The sequence below is a fragment of the Mesoplodon mirus genome, assembly GCF_964341445.2.
Source record: "Mesoplodon mirus genome assembly, chromosome: 7".
In the NCBI taxonomy this organism is placed as follows: Eukaryota; Metazoa; Chordata; class Mammalia; order Artiodactyla; family Ziphiidae; genus Mesoplodon; species Mesoplodon mirus.
This window is the reverse complement of record NC_138983.1, coordinates 56,011,379-56,032,662: the sequence shown is the minus strand read 5'-3', so window position 1 is coordinate 56,032,662 and position 21,284 is coordinate 56,011,379. Positions and strand designations below refer to the sequence as shown.

The 21,284-nt window shown below is 42.4% G+C and overlaps 1 protein-coding gene across 1 annotated transcript in view; it reads right to left on the bottom strand.

The window, feature by feature from the left end:
• Window positions 1-20,823, bottom strand: part of P4HA3 (prolyl 4-hydroxylase subunit alpha 3) — a 33,758-nt gene extending 12,935 nt beyond the window's left edge. Inside the window, exons 1-7 of the mRNA XM_082626720.1 lie at window positions 20,501-20,823; window positions 13,782-13,924; window positions 12,503-12,726; window positions 8,340-8,489; window positions 3,891-3,942; window positions 1,841-2,004; window positions 1,425-1,601 (exon numbers count right to left, since the gene is read on the bottom strand). Of these exons, the coding sequence (XP_082482846.1) occupies window positions 1,425-1,601; window positions 1,841-2,004; window positions 3,891-3,942; window positions 8,340-8,489; window positions 12,503-12,726; window positions 13,782-13,924; window positions 20,501-20,700 (1,110 nt within the window). The 5' untranslated portion in view covers window positions 20,701-20,823. The remainder of the gene's footprint in view (window positions 1-1,424; window positions 1,602-1,840; window positions 2,005-3,890; window positions 3,943-8,339; window positions 8,490-12,502; window positions 12,727-13,781; window positions 13,925-20,500) is intronic.
• Window positions 20,824-21,284: the final 461 nt, after the last annotated feature.

The following is a 21,284-nucleotide window of genomic DNA, read 5'->3' as shown; positions in this document are numbered from 1 at the left end:
TGATGAATCTCAGGTCCACAGAGAAGCCTTCTCTGTTTCTAACTCTCCCCCTTCCCCCATTTGCTCTTCACCCGACTGCCTTTCCCTCGGAGGAAGGTTCACCTTTTTAGGCTGCCGTAGCACAACTCCCTCACACACCTCTATTACAGCATGTAGCACAGTGCATTGTAAATATGTTTTCCCCATTCTGCAGGAAGCTCCTAAATGGGAGCGAGCAATACTTAACCTCCTCGTAACAGCCCAAGCACCCGGTACAGCATCTGGCACACAGCAGGTTTGTGATGGCCTGGCTGCCGGGGTGAATAGCACACCGTGAAGGCCACAATGTCTGCTTTGACACAGTAGTTCTGAGACCATCTTAATGTACCGTTTGTAAAGAGGCAACATGCTTATAGTGGTGAGGTCGACTGCATGATTTTTCTAAATATTTGCCACACTTCCTGACGGACTAAACTCCCCTCCGCATCAACATCAAGCTTGGCGCGGTGACTGTAGAGCCTTCTCCATGGGAGAATAAGATATACTCTCCCTGCTGACTGCAGTGTTAGCTGTATGCTGTGCCTTAGCCAGGGAAACGTGGGTGGAAGTAATGCCTGGTGCTTCCAAGCAGAAGCTTTAAGAACCAGCTAGTAGTTTGCCATCTCTGCCTTTTTCCTCTCGCATGAGACAGCAGTGTTCCAAAAAGAGGCTGCTCTGTTGGGCTGGGCCCCAGAGGAAGACAGCACGGGGCGGAGCTGCAGCCAGCCCAAGACAGGCAGGCAATGGGAGGATGAAGCCGACCTCTACTGCTGTTGTAGACCTCTTCCACGTATATGGAATGACTGATATTGGGGGAGGGGGGTTCCTTTAATTGTTTGTTGTTTTTTTTTTTGCGGTACGCGGGCCTCTCACTGTTGTGGCCTCTCCCCTTGCGGAGCACAGGCTCCGGACACGCAGGCTCAGCGGCCATGGCTCACGGGCCCAGCCGCTCCGTGGCATGTGGGATCCTCCTGGACCGGGGCACGAACCCGTGTCCCCTGCATCAGCAGGCGGACTCTCAATCACTGCGCCACCAGGGAAGCCCCCTTTTATTTTTTTAGGTTAAATTTATATGCGATGATATGCACAGATCTCAGGAATACCATTTGCTGAGTTTTGACAAAGGCATCCAGCCAGGCACTCCACATCCCTAACAAGACATTGACAGCACATTTTCAATACCCCAGAAAATCCCCTTGTATCCTTTCTCAGCCAGTCCTCACCCTCCAGAGGCAACCACTACTGTGATTTTTTTCACCATTGATTAGTTTTATGGAATGGCTGGTATTTTGAACTCCTGAACAGATGAAGTATCTAGTTGTTCAGGCTGCCTATTCTCACACTTCTGAACACCAGTTATATAAAGAAACAAAGGGAAGTTCTTGGCAGGCCTTGGGGACACTCACCCAGGGTTCTGCAAGGCCTCTAATTTTCTGAGCCTCGGTGTCACTGACAAAGTCATGGTAGAGAACAACATAGGGTTCCAGGTGGATGACCTCTTTCCGGACAGGCTGGAGCAGCAGGTAGGGACTGGAACTGGTCTCATAGGAGCAGTAGAGACTGGGGATCTGGTAGTGAGTAGGCTTAAAGGAAAGACTAGAATCAGCTTAAGAGAAGAAGGGTCTAGGAGCAGAAACTGATTTAGGGGAACTACAGCATAAAAAACCTGGAATGCAGGAGATTCAGAATTCAGTCACTGACGCTGTCCAAATACGCTTTATTTTTTTTTAGTGCATCAGCCTTTCCCCTCATATCGTCCCAATTCTACCTTTTCTCCCTCTATCCGAGCCTGTTCCATTTTTCATTCCCTGAGAAATCCTACCTGGGAACCCAGGGTCTGACATAACTCCTCATAGGTGTCCCTGGTCTGCAGGTGGGGTACGTTGGGCCTCTGGATGACAGCCTCAGCTCCGGCCTGGTTAGGGCTCTCTGCCAAGAGCTTTTCGTATTTCAAGACATTCCTGGCCATCCTCTTATTATCTGGGCCTGGAAGAAATTGGAGCAGGGAATAACACAGGTTAACAAACGGTGGTCCCAGAGAGTGCCACCAAGGTTTCCTATAGCTTCACTGTCACACGTGATCAGCAACTGGACACCTAAATAACTCCCTGTGTCCATGCACAGGAGACTGTAAGGCCCTCACTCCCAGGAGAGTACCTGGCAGTAAGAAAAGACTGAGTGGGCCTGGTAGATCTGAAGGAACACCCTTAGACCAAGGGATCATGAGGATGTGGCTGTAGGATGGTGTGATGGTCAGTTTTATGTAGAGGGAAGAAGCTTCAATCTTTTATTCATTCATTCACCAACTCTCCAGTGAACATCTACTATGTTCCAGACACTGTGCTAGAGGCTAACCTCCCAGAGTTGAGAGTCTAATGGAGAAAAGACACATTAACTACTTACAACACAACACAACAAGGAAGTGCTATGAAACAGAAGTTCAAAGAGCCAAAGCCTATAGCAGAGAGACCCGATCTATTCTTCCCTAGAGAACTGGAAGCTAATTTATTCCCAGCTCTACCAGATCCTTCAAAAAATCCCTAACTGGCCTAGACATAGCAGAGCAGTATGGGACAAAGGGGTTCTAGACGTTGGTTCTAGCTTAGGTTCCTACAGGGGTCTTGTGTTTTGTTTGTGCCCACTTTGGCTGCAGATCCCCCATGGATTGGAGCTACCCATGGCCTGCTAGCCTCTGTGCATGATTCTCAGTGCATCTCAGAAGGAGGTGCTGACTTGTTGTGAGGCTCACAAAGCACCTTTCTCTGAGGAGCTCAATGTCCTTCTAACCACCACTGCCACCACCACCATTATTCTGGCAAAGGAGGGGACAGAAATTACCATCCTTTTTTAACCAGAGAAGAAATGAAGTTTGGGGGAATGGAAATGATGAGCCCAAAATACCAACAAAAATATTGCAAAGCCATTTATGGAACCAGGAATCTCAATTTGCTGTGTCCTACTTATCCACCTATAATAGTGCACAATTTGGGTTCTCTGGGAGAAGCAGAGATTTTAATAGATAAAGCACAAACAAATAAAGAGGGGTTGGGTTATCAATTTGTACCACCAACTGTCTACGTGTTTCCAGACCATACAGCTACTTCCTTATCCTACTGTTTGCCAAATTATCAGAAAGGAATAACATTACTAAATGGATTCATTAGTAAGTGACAGTGAAATCCTACACGAAATACTTCATAAATATTAAAACATAATAGTGATTATGTATCTTACTTTAGTATCTAACTATCTTATTAAAAGAAAACCTGGGAAGCCATCTACCACCAACATTTTAAGCAAAAATATTCAAGTAGAGCTAAGCTAGTAAATCTCCCTCCCAGTTTTACTCTGGTGAGGCGCTGCCTGAAGAGGGTTGAAGCTGAACTCTGTGGCCAACTTGGCAGGATGCTTGCATAGCAAAGTGAGCTCCGGTTTAATGAGAAGAATTGCTATCTTTCTATGAGCAGCCAAAGTGAACATCCCTGCTGAGTCGCTCTCCTTCTTGCACACACAGCTCTCATTGATTGCACTCGTTCCCAGGTCTGCTCCCAAAACCCAGATCTTCAAATGTCCCTAAAGAAACTGGCTCCCAATCTCGGACTTGTTCTCCACTGAAGCAACACTAATATATATGACTGGATGGGGGTGAAGGAGGAAGGGGACAGGTTGATATCTTTTTCTTAGCTTTCTAACTAACTTAAAAGCTCTTGATCAGTATGTAAGATTTAATAAAAAATTAGAAATGTGCCTTGGATTATGAAATTAGAAAAATAAAATTAGACAGCTGTGTTTCATTTGCAAGGACTAAAGGCCAAGAGCAGGAGGGAGTTCCCAGTAAGTCAGACCCGTAGTTATCTTTTATCGTTACGTACTGTACAGAAGAAACTCTCGGGAGAGGCTGAGGGCACAGGAAATATTTCCCACCTATAAAAAAGAAAGAAAAGGAAAAGAAAGAGTTAACTGCACTAAAGATATCTCCTCTGACGAACCATTACATGGATTTTTTAAAAAACTATACGATATTCTTACTAAGAGTAGATAGTAAGACTCATTGAAATGAGCTGCAGACTAAAATGTAGAGGTTCTCTGTCCTAATTCAGGATTTGAGCCCTGATCCAAATCAGGTCTCCTCAGTTTCCTCATTTACAATGACTTATTAACACCCTTACCAGGGAATGGAGAAAAATAAATGAAAATAAACTGTCTTAAAATGCCCTCAAGTCTTTCAAAGCATGCAAAACCATGTAATTGTAGAGTGTTGTTATTTTGGTATATTTTATTATTAAAATTAAAACGGAATTATAAAAACCCTACTAAAAATATAATTTGCTCTCCAGGCTCAGTACTTCTGAGAGTCCACAAAGTTAGAGGAAGGCAAAGGAAGAACTAAACCTGAACCGTTCCCACTGCATAGTAATGACTCTCCCTGCAGCCATTCAACCTTGGGCTACACGTGGTCAAAAGTAAACAGGGGATTTCCAGACAAACCTGGGGAACAGAACCCAGGGCGGGTGGGCTGTGATCCTGCTCTGAGTGCCATGGAATGGTGATGAGCTGCTAGAACTGTATTTCCCTCTGATCATTGTATTTTTGCGTGTGAAAAAATTCATTTTTAATGATAAAAGTAACAATAAGAACACTGTAAAACATATGAGAAATAGGGGGAAAATGTTACACTGAAACCCAGGCATTTCAAGCACTTTGGATAATATATAGTGTTTACATAGTTACAATCATATTTCTTATACATTTTCATATCCTGATTGTTTCCCTCTACAGTGTAATCAGGAGTACTTTTTATATCTTTACATAGTCTTCAGAGACAGCATTTTTTAATTATTATTTTTCATTGTGGTAAAAAACACAAACATAAATTTACCGTCTTAACCATTTCTAAGTGTATAGTTTCAGTAGTATCAATATTAAATATATTCACATTGTTGTGCAACCAATCTCCAGAGTTTTTTCATCTTGCAAAATTGAAACTCTAATCATTAAAAAACAACTGCCAATTCTCCCCTCCCCTCAGCCCCTGGTAACCATCATTCTACTTTCTGTCTCTATAAATTTGACTATTCTAGATACCTCATATAAATGGAATCAAACAGTATTTGTCTTTTTGTGACTGGCTTATTTCACTTAGCATAATGTCCTCAAGGTTCATCTATGTTGTAGCATGTGTTAGAATTTCCTTCTTTTTAAAGACTCAGTAGTATTCCATTGTATGTATACACTAAATTTTGCTTATCCTTTCATCCGTTGATGGATACTTGGATAGCTTCCCACCTATTGGCTGTTGTGAACAGTGCTGCTATGAACATGGATGTACAAGAGAGACACATTTTTTTTTTAATTTACCATCCTAACCATTTTTTAAATTATTTATTTGGTTGCACCGGTTCTTAGCCTCGGCAGGTGGGCTCCTTAGTTGCAGCACGCAGGCTCCTTAGTTGTGGCATGCGATCTCTCAGTTGCAGCATGCATGTGGGATCCAGTTCCCCGACCACTGATCGAACCCAGGCCCCCTGCATTGGGAGCTCAAGTCCCAACCACTGCGTCACCAGGGAAGCCCCAAGACAGAATTTTTAATGGCTGCATTTTATTCCATCTAGAAGCTCCATCACAAACAATCTAACCATTCTGCTATTGTTTGGGCATATAGATTGTTTCTAATTATTTAATATCATGAATTACTCTGTTCTGTACTTAACAGAGGGATAGTTAAGTAATCTACTAATATCTTATAATGTCAGATATTAACCCAGGGTTATAGATTTTCAAACCCTTTTGAGATGAAGAGAACTAAAATACAAATTTACATATTTTTAAAACTCCAGGGCTTTATCACAAGGTAAAATATTTTATCTAGAACAAAGTTAGAGTTACTTTTGAGGTCCCAGTTAAATTCCTTTGGAAATGTGTACACTAAATAATGTTAAATGAAAAAAGAGAATATATACTGTGTATAATATAAAAATAGATTACATTTATTGAGTGCATATGTGTCATAAATTGTGTTAAGGGCTTTACATGTATTAGCTCATTTAATCCTCATGACAACCCTTTGAGGTAAGCATTGAAGGGTAGCAGAATATGCCACCCTAAAGTATGCCTCTTTGGCATAAAGGTTATTTTGAGCTAATTATTTTGAGAAACAACAGATACAGGAGAAGTTTTTCAAACCAGAGTAGAAGTTGCCCTTTTGTAAGGCAAATTTACATTTATAAAGGAAATCTCCATTTGTGAGGGTGTCTCCCCCTGTGTACCTGGAAGAAAAGGATGACTCTACATCAGAGGAGAATCTTATCAATGGAGAAGGCACCCACTTAAATCTACATAACAATCTTAGCCTTGCTTGCTATGCCTGGTCACCTCCCAGAACTGGCTCTCCCCACACCTTCTTTCTTTTGTCTTTAGCTGAATACAGTATTTAAGATGGAGGTTTAGATCCTCTCAGAGTTACTCATCCTCCCTCCCAGCCCCAATATCTCCCATGTCTACAGGAGGTATACATGTTAGTTAACTTATGTTTATTGTTCCTTTTGTTAATCTGTCTTACATTACAGGGAGGTCTCAGACAAAAACTCAGAAGGTTATTCGGAAAATTATTTCCACACTCTTACAGCATCATTATTATCCCCCTTTAAAGATAAGAAAATTAAGGTCCAGGGAGGTTAAGTAAGTTGCCCAAGTTTTCACAGAATTTGAACATAGGTCTGCCTGACTTCAGAGCCTATGGTTTAATTACTACACTTTACTGTCTCTCATTATTAGTAGTTACTGAAATGATTTTTCACTAAAATTTATCATGAAAAAGAATTAAATAATAATAATACTATATATAATATTATATATATTATACTTTTCATGGTATATATAGATATATAATTTTATATGATAATGTAAGGTCCATGGAGGGGCATTTATCCCTAATTTACTAAGGGTAAAAAGGGGACCAGAAATTGTCCATAAGACGATGCCAATGTGTTCTATTCCTGCGGGATAAAAAAAAAAATGTACTATGAGAGCACAAAGAAGGAGAGTCTGAGGAGAATTAAGGAAGACTTCACGAAATAGGTGACATTTGAGCTACACCTAGTAAGATGAATAAAATGTACCAAAGCACGACTGTGGAAAGGGAGAGTCTACAAGTGAGAAGAGGAGAAATCTAAGTAATCATAGGGGAAAAATACCAAAACAATTAGTCAGACACTGTATTTAAAACTCTGTCTTTCAGGGTGAGCTGCTTTAGTTTATCTTCTGTGAGTCTCCACATCAATTCTCCATTTTCTTCTTCTATTAAAATTCAATAACTTCTCGCCGTTTGTTGCATCACAGGGATTCTGTCTCAGCTTTAGTATGTAGCAATTAAGCAGCAGAGTTAGGGAGAGCACCTTGGAAAGTTTTACAACAAAGAGCCACTTACCAGGAACTTGTACTGGAACAGGACTATTTGCTGCACTGCTGTTTTGGCAGCAACACATGGGTTTGGACCACGCACATCCTCCTCCCTTTTCTCAGGAAAAGGGAGAAAGGAAAAGGAATGTATGGAGCAGAAATGGTTTATTAGTTTTAGAAACTCTAGGGAATTGGCTCTGTAGTGATTTTTCCAGCCTATTCTTGAAGACTGTACAACTCTGGTGGAAAATGGGATTAGCTACACAAAGGATGGCAGCTCCCACATGTAGGGAAACGAGCTTTCACGAGGGGCACAACAGGTTATAGATCAACAGTGCCAAAGAAAAACAACAGCTGGAGGAGGTACTGAGCTGATGCTCTGGACCAATGGCACCAGCTGTGTATCCAGACACTATTCACGTCACAGCTGGACTTGACTGCAGACGGGAGAGGATAACAATCAAACTTCGTCCTTGACATTGGCAGTATCATGGCATAATATCTGTGACGAGTTATGAAATGTTGAGAGGGCAAAAGAGCGATCTGCATTGACTATGAAGCTATTAAACATTTGTGGATGCAGCCGCTGCTGCTACAGGTGAGAGACCGCCTCCTACATGGGAGACGATGACTTTAAAGTAGTCAGTACATTGGAAAGAGTACTAACGAAGAATCAGACAGACTTGGGCTCTAATCCCAGCTCTGTGAACTTTGTGACAAGCTAGGAATTCTTTGGAGATTCAGTTTACTCACATGAGAAATAGGGAAATAACAAAACAACTGCCCTTCTTGACTCACATTTGGTCCTGTTGGGAAGATGAAATAAATTAAGAGACATGAAAATGCTTAGAAAATTGTAAAGCAGATATAAAGCATTACAGTTACTGTGATGAAAGCAGTGAGCCTCCTGCTTACTCCCCTACCTGGAAATAGGCGAAGGCCAAGTGATCCAAGGCATCCTCTAGACTTGCCTCATCCTCTGTCTTCCATTCTCCATAAGAGCCTCGGAAGAGACTGACAGCCTCCTCCAGCCATGGAATGGCATGGTAGTAATCTCCCATGTCATAGGCCACCTGCAGGGAGCATAAATACCATCACTAAAGCCTTAGTCCATGGGTAGAGAAAGGAAATGATACTGCAAAGAGTGGAGGGCCTTTGGAACCCAAGAAGGCAAGTTTTCTCTCTAATTCATTTAAATTAAATATATTAAGCATCTATTATACACAAGACAATGTACTAGGCATGGAGAATATAAAGCGTTCTTTCATTTAAAGAATTTATAATCTGGGGAGATGTGAGATATGAACTCAAGTAATTATAACACTGGGCAGAATGGCATGAATGCTTGAGAATCTCAGAAAGCTTCATGGAAGAAGTGCCATCTGAGATGAGCCTTCATTGAAGAAGGAAAAGAATTTCAATGAGCAGAGATTGGAATGAAGGTCATTTTATGGTGAGGGAATGGTAGAAACAGAAGCCAAAACCAAGAATGTGTTCAAGCAGTATATTGTGGCTATAGTCTAAGTCAAAGAGAGGCAGGAAATAAACATAAAAAGGCAATAGGGGCTAAGCTAATTAGAGTGTGACTGTCATGTTTTTAGGAAGATGCTGTTGGTAGCAATGTGAGGAATGGATTAAAAGCATTCAATTATTTATTCAATATTTACTGAGTATTTACAATGTACCTGGTGGTCCCTGCCTTTAAAGAGCTTACAATCAATCAAGGGGCACATAAGTAAACCAATAATTGTGACCTAATGCATTAGACATCTTAATGAAGGTAGACATTGGAACGTTATGAGAGTTCAGTGGATCTGTCCTCTATTAAATGTCTGAATGTGGGGAATATGGCAACACGCACTAGACACAGCTCCTGTCTCCTAATAGCTTACAGTTAACTAGAATACCAGAACTGCAGGTGGAATTTCCTGCAAGTTGATGTTGGAGACAGCAGGGAATTATGAAGTCACAGATTTGGAAGCCCTCTTTCTAATTCAGGTATAATATCCAGCAGGCAGAAAAATAGGGCAGAACCTAGAGATACTGCAACTCTGCCACCTAAACAGTTAAGTCCATTCGTATGCCCCATCTGCCATTAGTCTGCTGTGTTATCTTTCTGGTCCTTAAGTTTTCTATTTGTAAAAACGTTGAGTTGAAGCATAACAATAAAAAATGACTGAACTTTTCCTGTTAAGTTAACAATTTATTTAATTAAGATTTCCATGAGGAACTTTAAGTCTCAGCAATACAGCAGATTGAGATAACTGGAATACTTCCAACCACAAAGACTTAGAAATTTTGAATAAAATATAAAAAGCATTTAATTATATATTTTCAAGAAAGATTGGAAAATACCCAGGTACCAGAAGTAAAAAAGGAGTTGAAAATCCAAGTAATAAGCTTATCAGCAGATGCTGAAGCTGCCTAGGACGGGGTGGGGGTTGGTTCTAGTAACCTTGGTACTTAGTAACCTTAGGTTATAATATCCACATGAGGACAGTATGTGAGCCTTCTGTAGACCTCCCAAAACCTAGGAATTGGAATTAAGACACACTCATAAAACTGAAACCCATGAAAAACTACACTATAAGGGAAAGAGTAGACCAGAAAAAAATCTACCCACTGTCATAAGGAGACAAGAAAGTTGGTTTGTTTCTGTCTGGCCTCTATTCAGAGAAATAGATATGGAAACAACCTAAGTGTCCATCAATGGATGAATGAATAAAGAAAATGTGATCTATATAATTCAGCCATTAAAAAGAATGAAATCTTGCCATTTGTGACAACATGGATGGACGCTGAGGGCATTATGCTAAGTGAAATAAGTCAGACAGAGAAAGACAAATACTGTATGATCTCACTTATATGTGGAAACAAAAACAGAAACAAAACCAAAAACAAACAAAAACCCCAATCCCATAATTAGAGGGAGCAGATTGGTTGCCAGAGGCCAGGGATAGGGGGTAGGCGAAGTGGGTGAAAGGGGTCAAAAGGTATAAACTTCCAGTTATAAAATAAATAAGTCATGGGGATGTAATGTACAGGGGAAAAAAAAAAGTATCTAAGGCTAGTGATACCACCAGACTACCTGGAAGAAGAAAACCCAAAACACTATGAAGGGATATTCCTGCAACTCTGGGCAGAAAAAGGCTCTTAGGGGGGAAAAAGTCCTGCTAAAAATAAGCTCACAATCAAAAATGATAAACTATATCAGGAAATAACTGATAATGAACAAGAGTCAACCAACACAACAGGAGGGTAGTAAAACTAGACAATTAGGAATTTCAGAAAATAGAAAGATTGATCTGCTTTAAAATAATCCATGGAGGAGGGTGCAGATTTGTCTACATGCTAATAATTATCGAAGTTTATTCTGTGACCCAGCAATACCACTCCCAAGTAGTTAACCAAGAGAAATGAAAACACATGTCCACAAAAACACGTACATAAGACTGTTAATAGCAGCTTTATTCTAGCTGATGCTGGAAACAAATCAAGTATCCATCAACATGAGACTGGATAAATAGTTTGTGGTATATTCAAACAACGGAATACTACTCAGCAATAGGAAGGAATGAACTACTGATAAATGCCTCAACATGTATGAATTTCACAGATACAACGTGCTGAGTGACTCAAGAGCACTTTGTATGGTTTAGGACAGTGGTCACCTGGTACCTGGGCAAGGTTAGAGTAGAAAGGGTGGGAGTGGTGAGAAGGAAAAGGAGTAGGGCTGTATTTAGCTATCTGTAAATTCTTTTTAAAAAATCTGAAACAAATATAGCAAAATTTGAACATATATTTCATCTCAATATAGATATAATTGCTTCTTATTTTATGTGTACTTTTCTTATATTTGAAATATTTTATCAGTAAATAAATACAGAAATAAGGATTGCCAGTGAGACTTTTAGGAAGCAACTTACTGAATTTTCAACATATGGTTTTAGTCTCAGAAAAGCCTCACTAAGGAAGCATATATTGGTACCATACATGGAACTGTTTTAACTGGCTTCAATTTAAATTAGCAATGAACATGATGATTCAGCTCTGATTCTATTCAGGATTTCAGAAAAGGAAAAATGGCATACGGAGAGGCTTAGGGCAACCCTCTCCACATTAATTTGGAAGACTGATTCTCAAAACTTGGATTCAGGACACATGAGGCCCCCTCTTATATCAGCTAATGAATACTGCAGGGGCTGGGAGAAATTCACTTTCCTGCAATATGCATCTTCAAAATTAAGAAGGATTTACTCCATTACTTCTTGGGCAAAGGCTAACAAAGAATATATTGTAAAATAACCTCAAGAGTGTTTAAAACTTGTGATCAAAGATCAGTTAAATATCTCATATGGAAGGTTCTTGAAGTCTGTTTTCTCAAGCAATGTTAAAACGATGATTTTTTTTCCTTTGGCTGCAGCACGCGGCTTGCAGGATCTTAGTTCCCCGACCAGGGATGGAACCTGTGACCCCTGCAGTGGAAGTGCAGAGTCCTAACCACTGGACCACCAGGGAAGTCCCAAGTGGCCTGTGTTTTGGCACTACTTTAATTTAGTATTTATAAATGCCTAGGAAATGTTGCAAGGGATTTCACAAAGTCTCAGGAGGCTGAGTTTCCGTGATCGACCTTCACATCACCATTTCCTTTCCTTTCCCCCACCCTTTGACCCTGCTTCTCCTTTCCACCTGGCTGTTCATCTACTGGCGGGGTGCTCTACTTAGGGTGACCATAGGGCCATTTTTCCCAGGACAGTCCCATTTTATGTCTGTCATCCTGGCTAATAACACCTCCTTCACTCTCAAGAGTGTCCTAAGTATGTGATTTCCTTATTATGGAAAGAGCATGGGATTCAGAGTTAAAAGATGCAGGTCCAAATTTTAGTTCTGCTACTTAAAACTGTGTAACCTTAGGCAAGTTATTTACCCTCTGTGAACCTCAGTTTCTTCATCTGAAAATGGGGAATAATACCAAATTTCCAAGTTTGCTGTCAGGATTAGAAATATGTAAAAGGAATCAGGATATAGTGATTTCGTCCCCCAGAAAGAGAGCTGAGCAATTTGCCCTCCCTCTGAATATCATTACCTTGCCAACTTGGAAGCAGTCATCCCCCGTGAGGGAAAAAAGCCGTCTGGGACTGTACAGGTCAGTGACAGCACAGCCGGTGACTCTCTGGAAGACGCCTCGGGCAAGTCCCTTCACACTGAGCATGTACACGTCCTGCAGCCGCATCAGGGCCCTTGCTGCTCCCTCAAGGTCCTCAAAGGCTGGCAGGTCCTGTTCCACCTTCTCATAACCATCCTTCAGAGCTGTAAAGGTCATGAAAGCATCAATCTACCATTCAAAAAACAGGAGGTGAGCATTTAATACAGCAAGGCATCATCACCTTAATGACCATAATCATGAGGCTCATAATATTTCATGAGCAAAGATAATGTTTTATCTGCTTTTGTTCCCAGGGTAACAAAATCTTCTGAATGAGGAACAAACACTCTAGAGTAAAAACTAAGCACCTTTATCATGTTGTTCCATTCTACCTGTCTCCAGGAGTCTTGCCTTTTGGGGGACAAGCTCTTCTTCCTCTTAACTTCCCCAAAGTCAACAAACTTCTTCAAGTACAAAGTAGAGTAAATTAGGAAAGTGATCTTACTACAGATCACACTGTAGTGGCAACTTAATAAAACAGAAATTATTAGAAGACATCACTTTTAGGGACTTCCCTGGCGGTCCACTGGTTAAGACTTTGCCTTCCAAAGCAGGGGGTGTGGGTTCGATCCCTGGTCGGGGAGCTAAGATCCCACATGCCTCACGGCCAAAAAACCAAAACATAAAACAGAAGCAATATTGTAACAAATTCAATAAAGACTTTTAAAATGGTCAACATCAAAAAAAAATCTAAAAAAAAAAAGAAGACGACATCACTTTTACATGTATGTAAATGGGATGATATAACCTATAGTTCTTCATAGCATTGGAGTGAAGATCAAATGAGATAATGGATATGAAAGTGCTTTCTAGGACTTCCCTGGTGGTCCAGTGGTTAAGACCCCGCGCTTCCACTGCAGGGGGCACAGGTTCAATCTCTGGTCAGGGAAGTTCCTCATGCTGCATGGTGCAGCCAAAAAAAAAAAAAAAAAACTAAACTAAAAACTTACTGAAAAAAAAAAAAGAAAAAAGTGCTTTCTAATTATAATCATATAAACATGTTAACAAAGGGACCTAGTTCTTTGTAATAGTTAGAGCTAAGGAGATCAAGTAATACCTACCCACTTCATTATCCTTCATCACATCCCTTCAGAATCTCTCTCCTTTCCACTAAGTCAGGAGATAGAATCTTCTCTCACCCTCCAGCCCTCCTCATTACCTCGGATGTTCTCACTGGCCTCCAGACTATGTACCACATTCTTCCAGTCGGACTGTAGGCGTTTGATGAGAGTAAATGCAAGCAGAGGGTTAGACACAGGGGTTGCTGAATCTTCATGCAAAGATAGCACCTTGTCATAGAATCTGAAAGAGAGGAGTAGAATGATCTCACCTACTGATACAACCACTCTACCGAGTGAAGGCTGGCATGGTGTATGCACATGTAAAGTAGTTAAAAATGAAATGCTGAACCCCTTGAGACTCATGTAATATTCTAAGCAATAAGCACAAAGAATATGAAAACTATCAACACAACAAAAGTAGGTCCATTCATTTGTACATTCAGCGAGTCAGTCTCCACTGGTCAATTTTTGTACGTCAGCTATCATGCTAGATGCTCGAGACCCAAAGGCAAGAGAGAGTGGAGCTCTCAAGGAGGTCACGAATAAGAAAATCCTTTTTTCTCTTATCACTCTATAATCAAAACTTAGAATCTGGTAGAAGCTCGAAAACATTGTTGAATTAGTTATGAAAACTGTGATATGTGCTATGACAGAAGAGAGCATATAATGCTATGAAATGCTCTGGCAATTTGTAGGTAGGGCACCTAACCCAGGTGGGAGTTAGAAGGTGTAAGGGAAGACTTTCCAGAGGATATGCCACCTGATCTGGGTTCCAAAGGATTAGTTAAAATATCAATAGCTACTATTGAGCACTTACCATGTATTAGGCATCCTGTTAAGTGGTTTAAACATATTGTCTCATTTAATCCCCCCAATGATGCTTAGAATAGATTTTATCATGCACTTTTTACAGGAGGAGAAACTGCAACAAGGCTACCTGTTGGTAAACAACAAAGCCAGGAATGAACCCAAGCCTGCCTGACTCTGAAGCTGGGGTTCTTGGCTGATTTTGCCACACAGTTTCCCATGGAGCTAGAACAAAGAAGGGAGGAGAGTAGTTTTATTGAGCCAACAGAGACCAAAGTGTCCAAAGGCACAGAGGCTTGACATATATTTGATCATTCAGTAAGTCACTGGCTAGATGTCAGACTCCATGCTGGAAGCTGAGGATAAACAGGCAAGACAGGGTCCAATGATCAAGGATTTTTTTTTTTTTTTAATAAGGAGGAGGGGGAAAGGATGGTGAAAGGGAAGGGGAGGGGAAGAGGAGGGAAAGGGTGAGGGAGAGGAAGAAGGAGAAGAGAAGGAGAATTTATCATTATTATTTTTTTAAATTTATTTTTGGCTGTGTTGGTCTTCGTTGCTGCGCGCAGGCTTTCTCTAGTTGCAGCGATCGGGGGCTACTCTTCATTGTGGTGCGCGGGCTTCTCATTGCAGTGGCTTCTCTTGTTGCAGAGCACAGCTCTAGGCTCTCAGGCTTCAGTAGTTGTGGCGCATGGGCTCAGTAGTTGTGGCTCACGGGCTTAGTTGCTCCACGGCATGTGGGATCTTCCTGGACCAGGGATTGAACCCGTGTCCCCTGCACTGGCAGGCAGATTCTTAACCACTGTGCTACCAGGGAAGTCCAATCAAGGGTTTCATGGACAAGAAAATAGCTGATTTCTCATCACACTCTTTTCCTAAGTTCAATATATATTTCTATGAAAGAATAAATGAAATACATTCTTCTAGGAGCTAGGAACAAAATTTTGAATAAGACAATAACCTTCATCTTAAAGACTTGCAGCCTTTGAGATCACAAATAATTACATTACAGGTGCAACACCAGATTTAAGAACAAGGTTTAGTGGAGAGTACACAACGGGAGTGATTAATTTGGCCAGAGCAGGTCAGAGAAGATTTCACAGAGGAGATAATAAACTGACTTGATGGGTAAATGCAAATAATGAGGAAGGGAGAAGGAGGCTTCCTTCCAAGGCAGGCAGAGACAGTTCAACATATGCAAAGGTACAGAGAGAAACAGGGAAATTACAAGCCGTTTAGTATTGCTGGAGCACGGGGTATATTGGGAGGATGGGGAGACTAGACTGGAGAAGTGAGGAGCGCCTCACAGACCTTGCTGAGAAATTTGGTTTTTACCCTGCGTGCAATTAGGAGCAGCAAAAGGTTTTAAGTGAGAGTGGAATGCACTATGATACGTTACATATATAAATCTGTGAGAGGGTGGGGAGGAGGGGTTAGAAGTGGAAGTGACCAGAGGCGGAAAGACCATAACAGTGACAGTGGGAGCAGAGAATGGGATGGTTTCAAGAGAGATATTTAGGAAGCAGATCATATAGAAACTGGTGATGGTTGTAATGGGGAATGAACAGGTGGGTTATCCAGCATGCTTCCAACCTTTCTGGTTTGCCAACATTTGCAGAAAATGGCCAGAAATGTTGGGGCCAGAAGTGATGATCTTCCTCATTAATTTCTCTCCTCCTCGATGTCCTACAAGAGTGTTCATACAAGCAAAAGATGCTGTTTCCTTTCCTGGCATACTGTGGTTATTCCATTGCTAACCCTCTAACAGGATTTATATTGTTGAAAGTTATTAGTTATAGTAAGGCAGACTTAAGAGTTCTAGTCCTGCCCTCTAAGACTTTTTTCCCTTTGTTTTAAAATTATTAATTTTGAAAACAATACAATAACAACAATGGAAGTAAAAGAAAAAAGTGTGGGGACTTTCCTGGTGGCGCAGTGGTTAAGAACCCACCTGCCAATGCAGGGGACACGGGTTCCAGCCCTGGTCGGGAAGTTCCCACATGCTGTGGAGCAACGAAGCCCATGTGCCACAACTACTGAAGCCCGCATGCCTAGAGCCCATGCTCCGCAACAAGAGAAGCCACCATGATGAGAAGCCCACGCACCGCAACGAAGAGTAGCCCCCGCTCACTGCAACTAGAGAAAGCCCGCGTGCAGCAACGAAGACCCAATGCAGCCAAAAATAAATAAATAAAATAAATAAATAAGCTAAAAAAAAAAAAAAGCATCTGCCTGCCAATGCAGGTGACACAGATTCAAGCCCTGGTCTGGGAAGATCCCACATGCCACGGAGCAACTAAGCCCGTGCACTATAACTACCGAGCCTGTGCTCTAGAGCCCGCAAGCCACAACTACTGAGCCCACATACAAAGAGGAGCCCCCGCTCGCTGCAACTAGAGAAAGTCTGTGCGCAGCAACGAAGCCACAAATAAATAAATAAATAAATAAATAAATATTTTTTAAAAAAGGAAGTGTGAGCAAAGTGAAAAGGATATGGATTTATAAGAATGCATGCAAGAGCACGTGAGAATAGAAGAGTCCTTTGGCCAGAGTGGAGGACTTCAGAGAGTGGAAAGGGATGGAAGTGACGAATAGAGGGAGTGGCAGGGTGGTGGCGGATTTCAATCCCGTGAAACAGTCAGACCTAAGGATTTCTCAAGGGGACCTCAACTATAAACAGAGCCTGAAACAGAATACTTGCTTCGGGTAGAGGTGCTTCTAGCGAGCCAAACGTTCAATTCAAGCATAAACTAAGGAAAAAGGATCTGCACCTGGGTGCCCCAGGGAGGAAATGGGAAGCCTGTCAAGTCCCAGGACGTCTCTGATCCCCAAGACAGGGGTATCTGAGAGCAGCTACTCTAGGGTTTTGAAACTAAACCAGCCTCCAGGGTGTGGGATTTTGTTTTACTACGCATTATTTCCTGCTTCAGCTCCATATGGAACTACTTAGTGAAAGATATTCCACTGCTAGAGAAAAACACTTACAAGCAAAGACTTGAGCTTGAGTTCAGCCTGAAGGGTAAGTGTCCAGGGACAACTGAGGCTGAGTGGGCAGGAATTTTATAAGACAGTTGAATAGGGAGGAGCTGGAAGGAGACCTGAGAAGTATCCTGACCCAGCCTCCAACTATCCCTCAGTTTCCTCCTCTATAAAATGGCAGAACTGGTCTAGTCTAGAATATCTCTATGAATCCTTTTGGCACAACCATTCTATTATTTCTTTCCATCACCTTTTCCACAACTGAATAAACAGATTCCTCATCTGGTGCTTGAGAACTAATGTATAACAGGCATCAGAGGAAACTGTGGCACAAAGAGAAAGAAGCAAGACAGAGAGGTGAAGATCTGTTCCAAGTCACCCATCAGATCAAAAGCAACATCTTGTTCTCTTCACATCCCACTTTGTATTATGGTGTCAATTTATTTAGGGCAGGGGTTTGATCTCTACTGCAGCACACAATTCAATTCAGTGTTCAGGTATGTCATCTTTCTGTCACACAAAGAAAAAAAGACCTACCAACTGCTATCTGAGGCTGGTTTGGAATCTAAACGTTGGCCTTATGCTCAGCCTCTGAGCAAATAGCTGGTTTTCAGAGACCGAGTTACTGGATGCTGAATTCAAACCTCAGGGTTTCCTAAATGGCATTTTGCTTTAACAAATGCTGAAAATGGAAAATCAAATCCTTTCCTTCAAGAATCTGCACATAAAATTTGCAACCCAATCCCTGCATTAAACATAGCCTGGACAGGTTACCCAACCACAATACATGGGCTATTTTAATTCAATATGTTTCTCCTTTGGAATTCAGAAATAAATGGCTTTGTTTCAGTTCTTCTGAGATATTCTGAATGCTTAATTCCTAGCACAGAAATAATTGCTGCTGATACTACTTTTTAAATCTTGGTGGTTTTTTTAAACTGCAACAACAAAAAAAGGTAGGGGTTAGCTAAATAGTATATAACTAGTATTCATAATACTATACTAGTATACAACTGTATATATTATTGGGCTGGCCAAGAAGTTCGTTCAGGTTTTTGGAAGATGTTACGGAAAAACCCGAACGAACGTTTTGGCCAACCCAATATAACTAGTATAATTTTTATTCATTAACTTGAGGTAGGGAGTAGTAGTTTCAACACCAAAAATATTTAACTTCTAAATTTAGAAATTCAAAGAAGAAGTGATCAACACTGCAAGTTCTCTCTTCTGAACCTGTTCCCCAAGAGGCCCGGCATTAGGATTCTGACACCCATCTCCGTCTAAGCCCCTCAAATAAAGAGATTAGTGGTATGAGAACAAGCACATGAGTAGCAGGGAGCAGGATGGCATCTTGAATCAAAGAGAAGAGTCTGTTCTACTTCCACCAATGAACAAAATTATATCATTTTGCTCTGTAAGCACAGGCCCACAGAACACTAGGCAACTATGCTACTCCAAAGAGTGACAAGAATTATTGAACTTCTCATCATTTATTGTTATAATTAATACACGCTTACGTATACTCTACATATGTGTGTATCATCATGCTATTTCAAACTAACAGTAAATTTAAACATGCATACAACCACTTATAAGCAAACTACATACTTAAGACCATGTACCAAATTACATCATCATTCAGTCACCATTAAGTAACAAACAAGATCTCTCACATACACTTCCTCACACAAACTGATTCCCTTCTACGTGGGCTCTCCCACACAGCCATAGTGGCCCTCACACCTTCTTCCCATATGGCCTGGAAACAGTGTTACTACCGCATACACTCGCTCACAGTTTTATCAGCGGCACACTGTGAGATAGCTCTCTGTGGTCTCAGCTCAGCTGAGGGTCACAAGATATAAATACAGTATTAATATATTCAGATAACTATGTGGTTACACCTCTGTTTCTCATATTGTGAGCTTCTCAGTGTCCCAGGAGAAGGTGCACAGCACATATTCATACATAGGGTATCATATCCAACCATTCATCTTTCATTGTTTGACACTGCAGAGTCGATACATGATGACAGTGCCTCAGTGTTCCAAGTCTTACAGTAGTTTGTTAACTGTATAGCAGAACAACATTGGCCGAGCATCTGCCGGTGTGTACTACACTCAGCATCCCCTAGCATCAACTATGGTTTTGCCCAGTGTTTTCTTGGTGTCAAATACTTTCATATTCATATAACATCTCAGTTATAGTATTTAGAGCTGTTACGTGTGTAAAGAGAAGGGAGGGCAGAAAGCAAGGGGAAGGATGGACGTCTCAGATTAACAATCATGATGTTACAGACTCCGAGCTCCTAGAGGGCAGGGTTTGGTCTTGTTCACCATTCTCTCCCTAGTGCCTGGAACAGTGCTTGGCTCATCGAAGGCACTCAAACATATGTGTTGAATAAACTGATGAACACAAAGCATTATTCATACAGTGACCTGGACAATTATTCGGCATCCTTCACATGCAGACTATGATACCCATAGTGTCATGCCTGCCCAGTCTCAATGACATGTAAATCTCATACATGGTCACAGAATGTCACCCCATACTAAACATCAGTTCCCTGGCTCACACGGTCAACACACGTGTGGCTACAGTGTCACTCTTCTCTCCATTTCACTCTTGCAATGTTGTTGTGTCTCTGTGACACAGAGCCTGGGGGCCCACACAGCTTGACTCAGCACCTTGGGCGGCCCTACTCCACCTCGGAGTCGCTGCTCCACACTTTTCCACAGTGTATCAACTTGGCGGTGTGATGTTGGATTGGGGTGCCACTGTGTGTGTGTGAGGGACAGAGTCAGAGGTCCTACACAGTGTCTTGAGGTCCCACACAGGATGACGGTGTATCTGGGGAGTCACACTGGGCCATGGTATCGCAGTCTCACGGTGAGACACCGCATGTGAGGTCCCGGCAGGGTGTCGATGAACCTAAGAATTACCCAGCCACCCACCCGCACCCCCGTGGCACGGTGTCTTGGCCTCGTCCTCTGACTCGGTCTTCCCTACTCAGACCCCACCCCCTTGCCCTCACCTGGTCAGATCCCGCAGCCGCGCCTCCTCCCCGCGCAGGTAGCGCCGCAGCAGTCCCAGCAGCCGGCGCTCGGGCGCCAGGGCGCGCGCCACACTGGTCAGCGCCGAGAACGTGTCCCCGCGCGCCGCGACCCCGGCCGCGTCCCCTGCCTGGAGCGCCAGCACCGCCAACAGCGCTGCCAGCCGCGCAGCGGGGCCCATCGCCGGCGCTGGCGCGCGTCCTCTCAGACCTTCCAGTCCGGCCCTGCGCCCGACGCTCCGCCCCGGCCCGCCCCCGGCTCCTCCTCGCTCTGACCCCTCCCCTCGCTCTCCACCTCCCACCTTCTTGCCCCCTAGGTCCCCAGACTGCGTGTGGGCTGCCTGCAACCTCAGTGTCCGCCCGCCCTCCACTAAATCACAGCCCTGGGAAAACATTTCCACTGTGTCTATTTCACACTTGGAGAAATTGAGGCAGCGGGTGTGGTGAGGCATGAATTCACCAGTCTATGGCTGTACAACGCCATCCAACGCCTCTGGATCAAGGGGTGGAAATGCAGAAACATCACTGGATTCTGATGGAGAAATCAGGAGAGTAAATGTCATGGTATGGTAACAGCGGTGCGGGTAAAGAGCTGTGACAGACCAGAGGGGAAGAAAACACTTCACACAGAACTTGACGTCTGAACCATCTTGAAGGATGAGTAGAATTTTGACAGGAGGTAGAGGGTGAAGGCCATTAGGGTCAGCGCATGACAAATCTAGGACCTATACAACCACAAACTCTGGGGTCCTGGGTCACTGCTCTA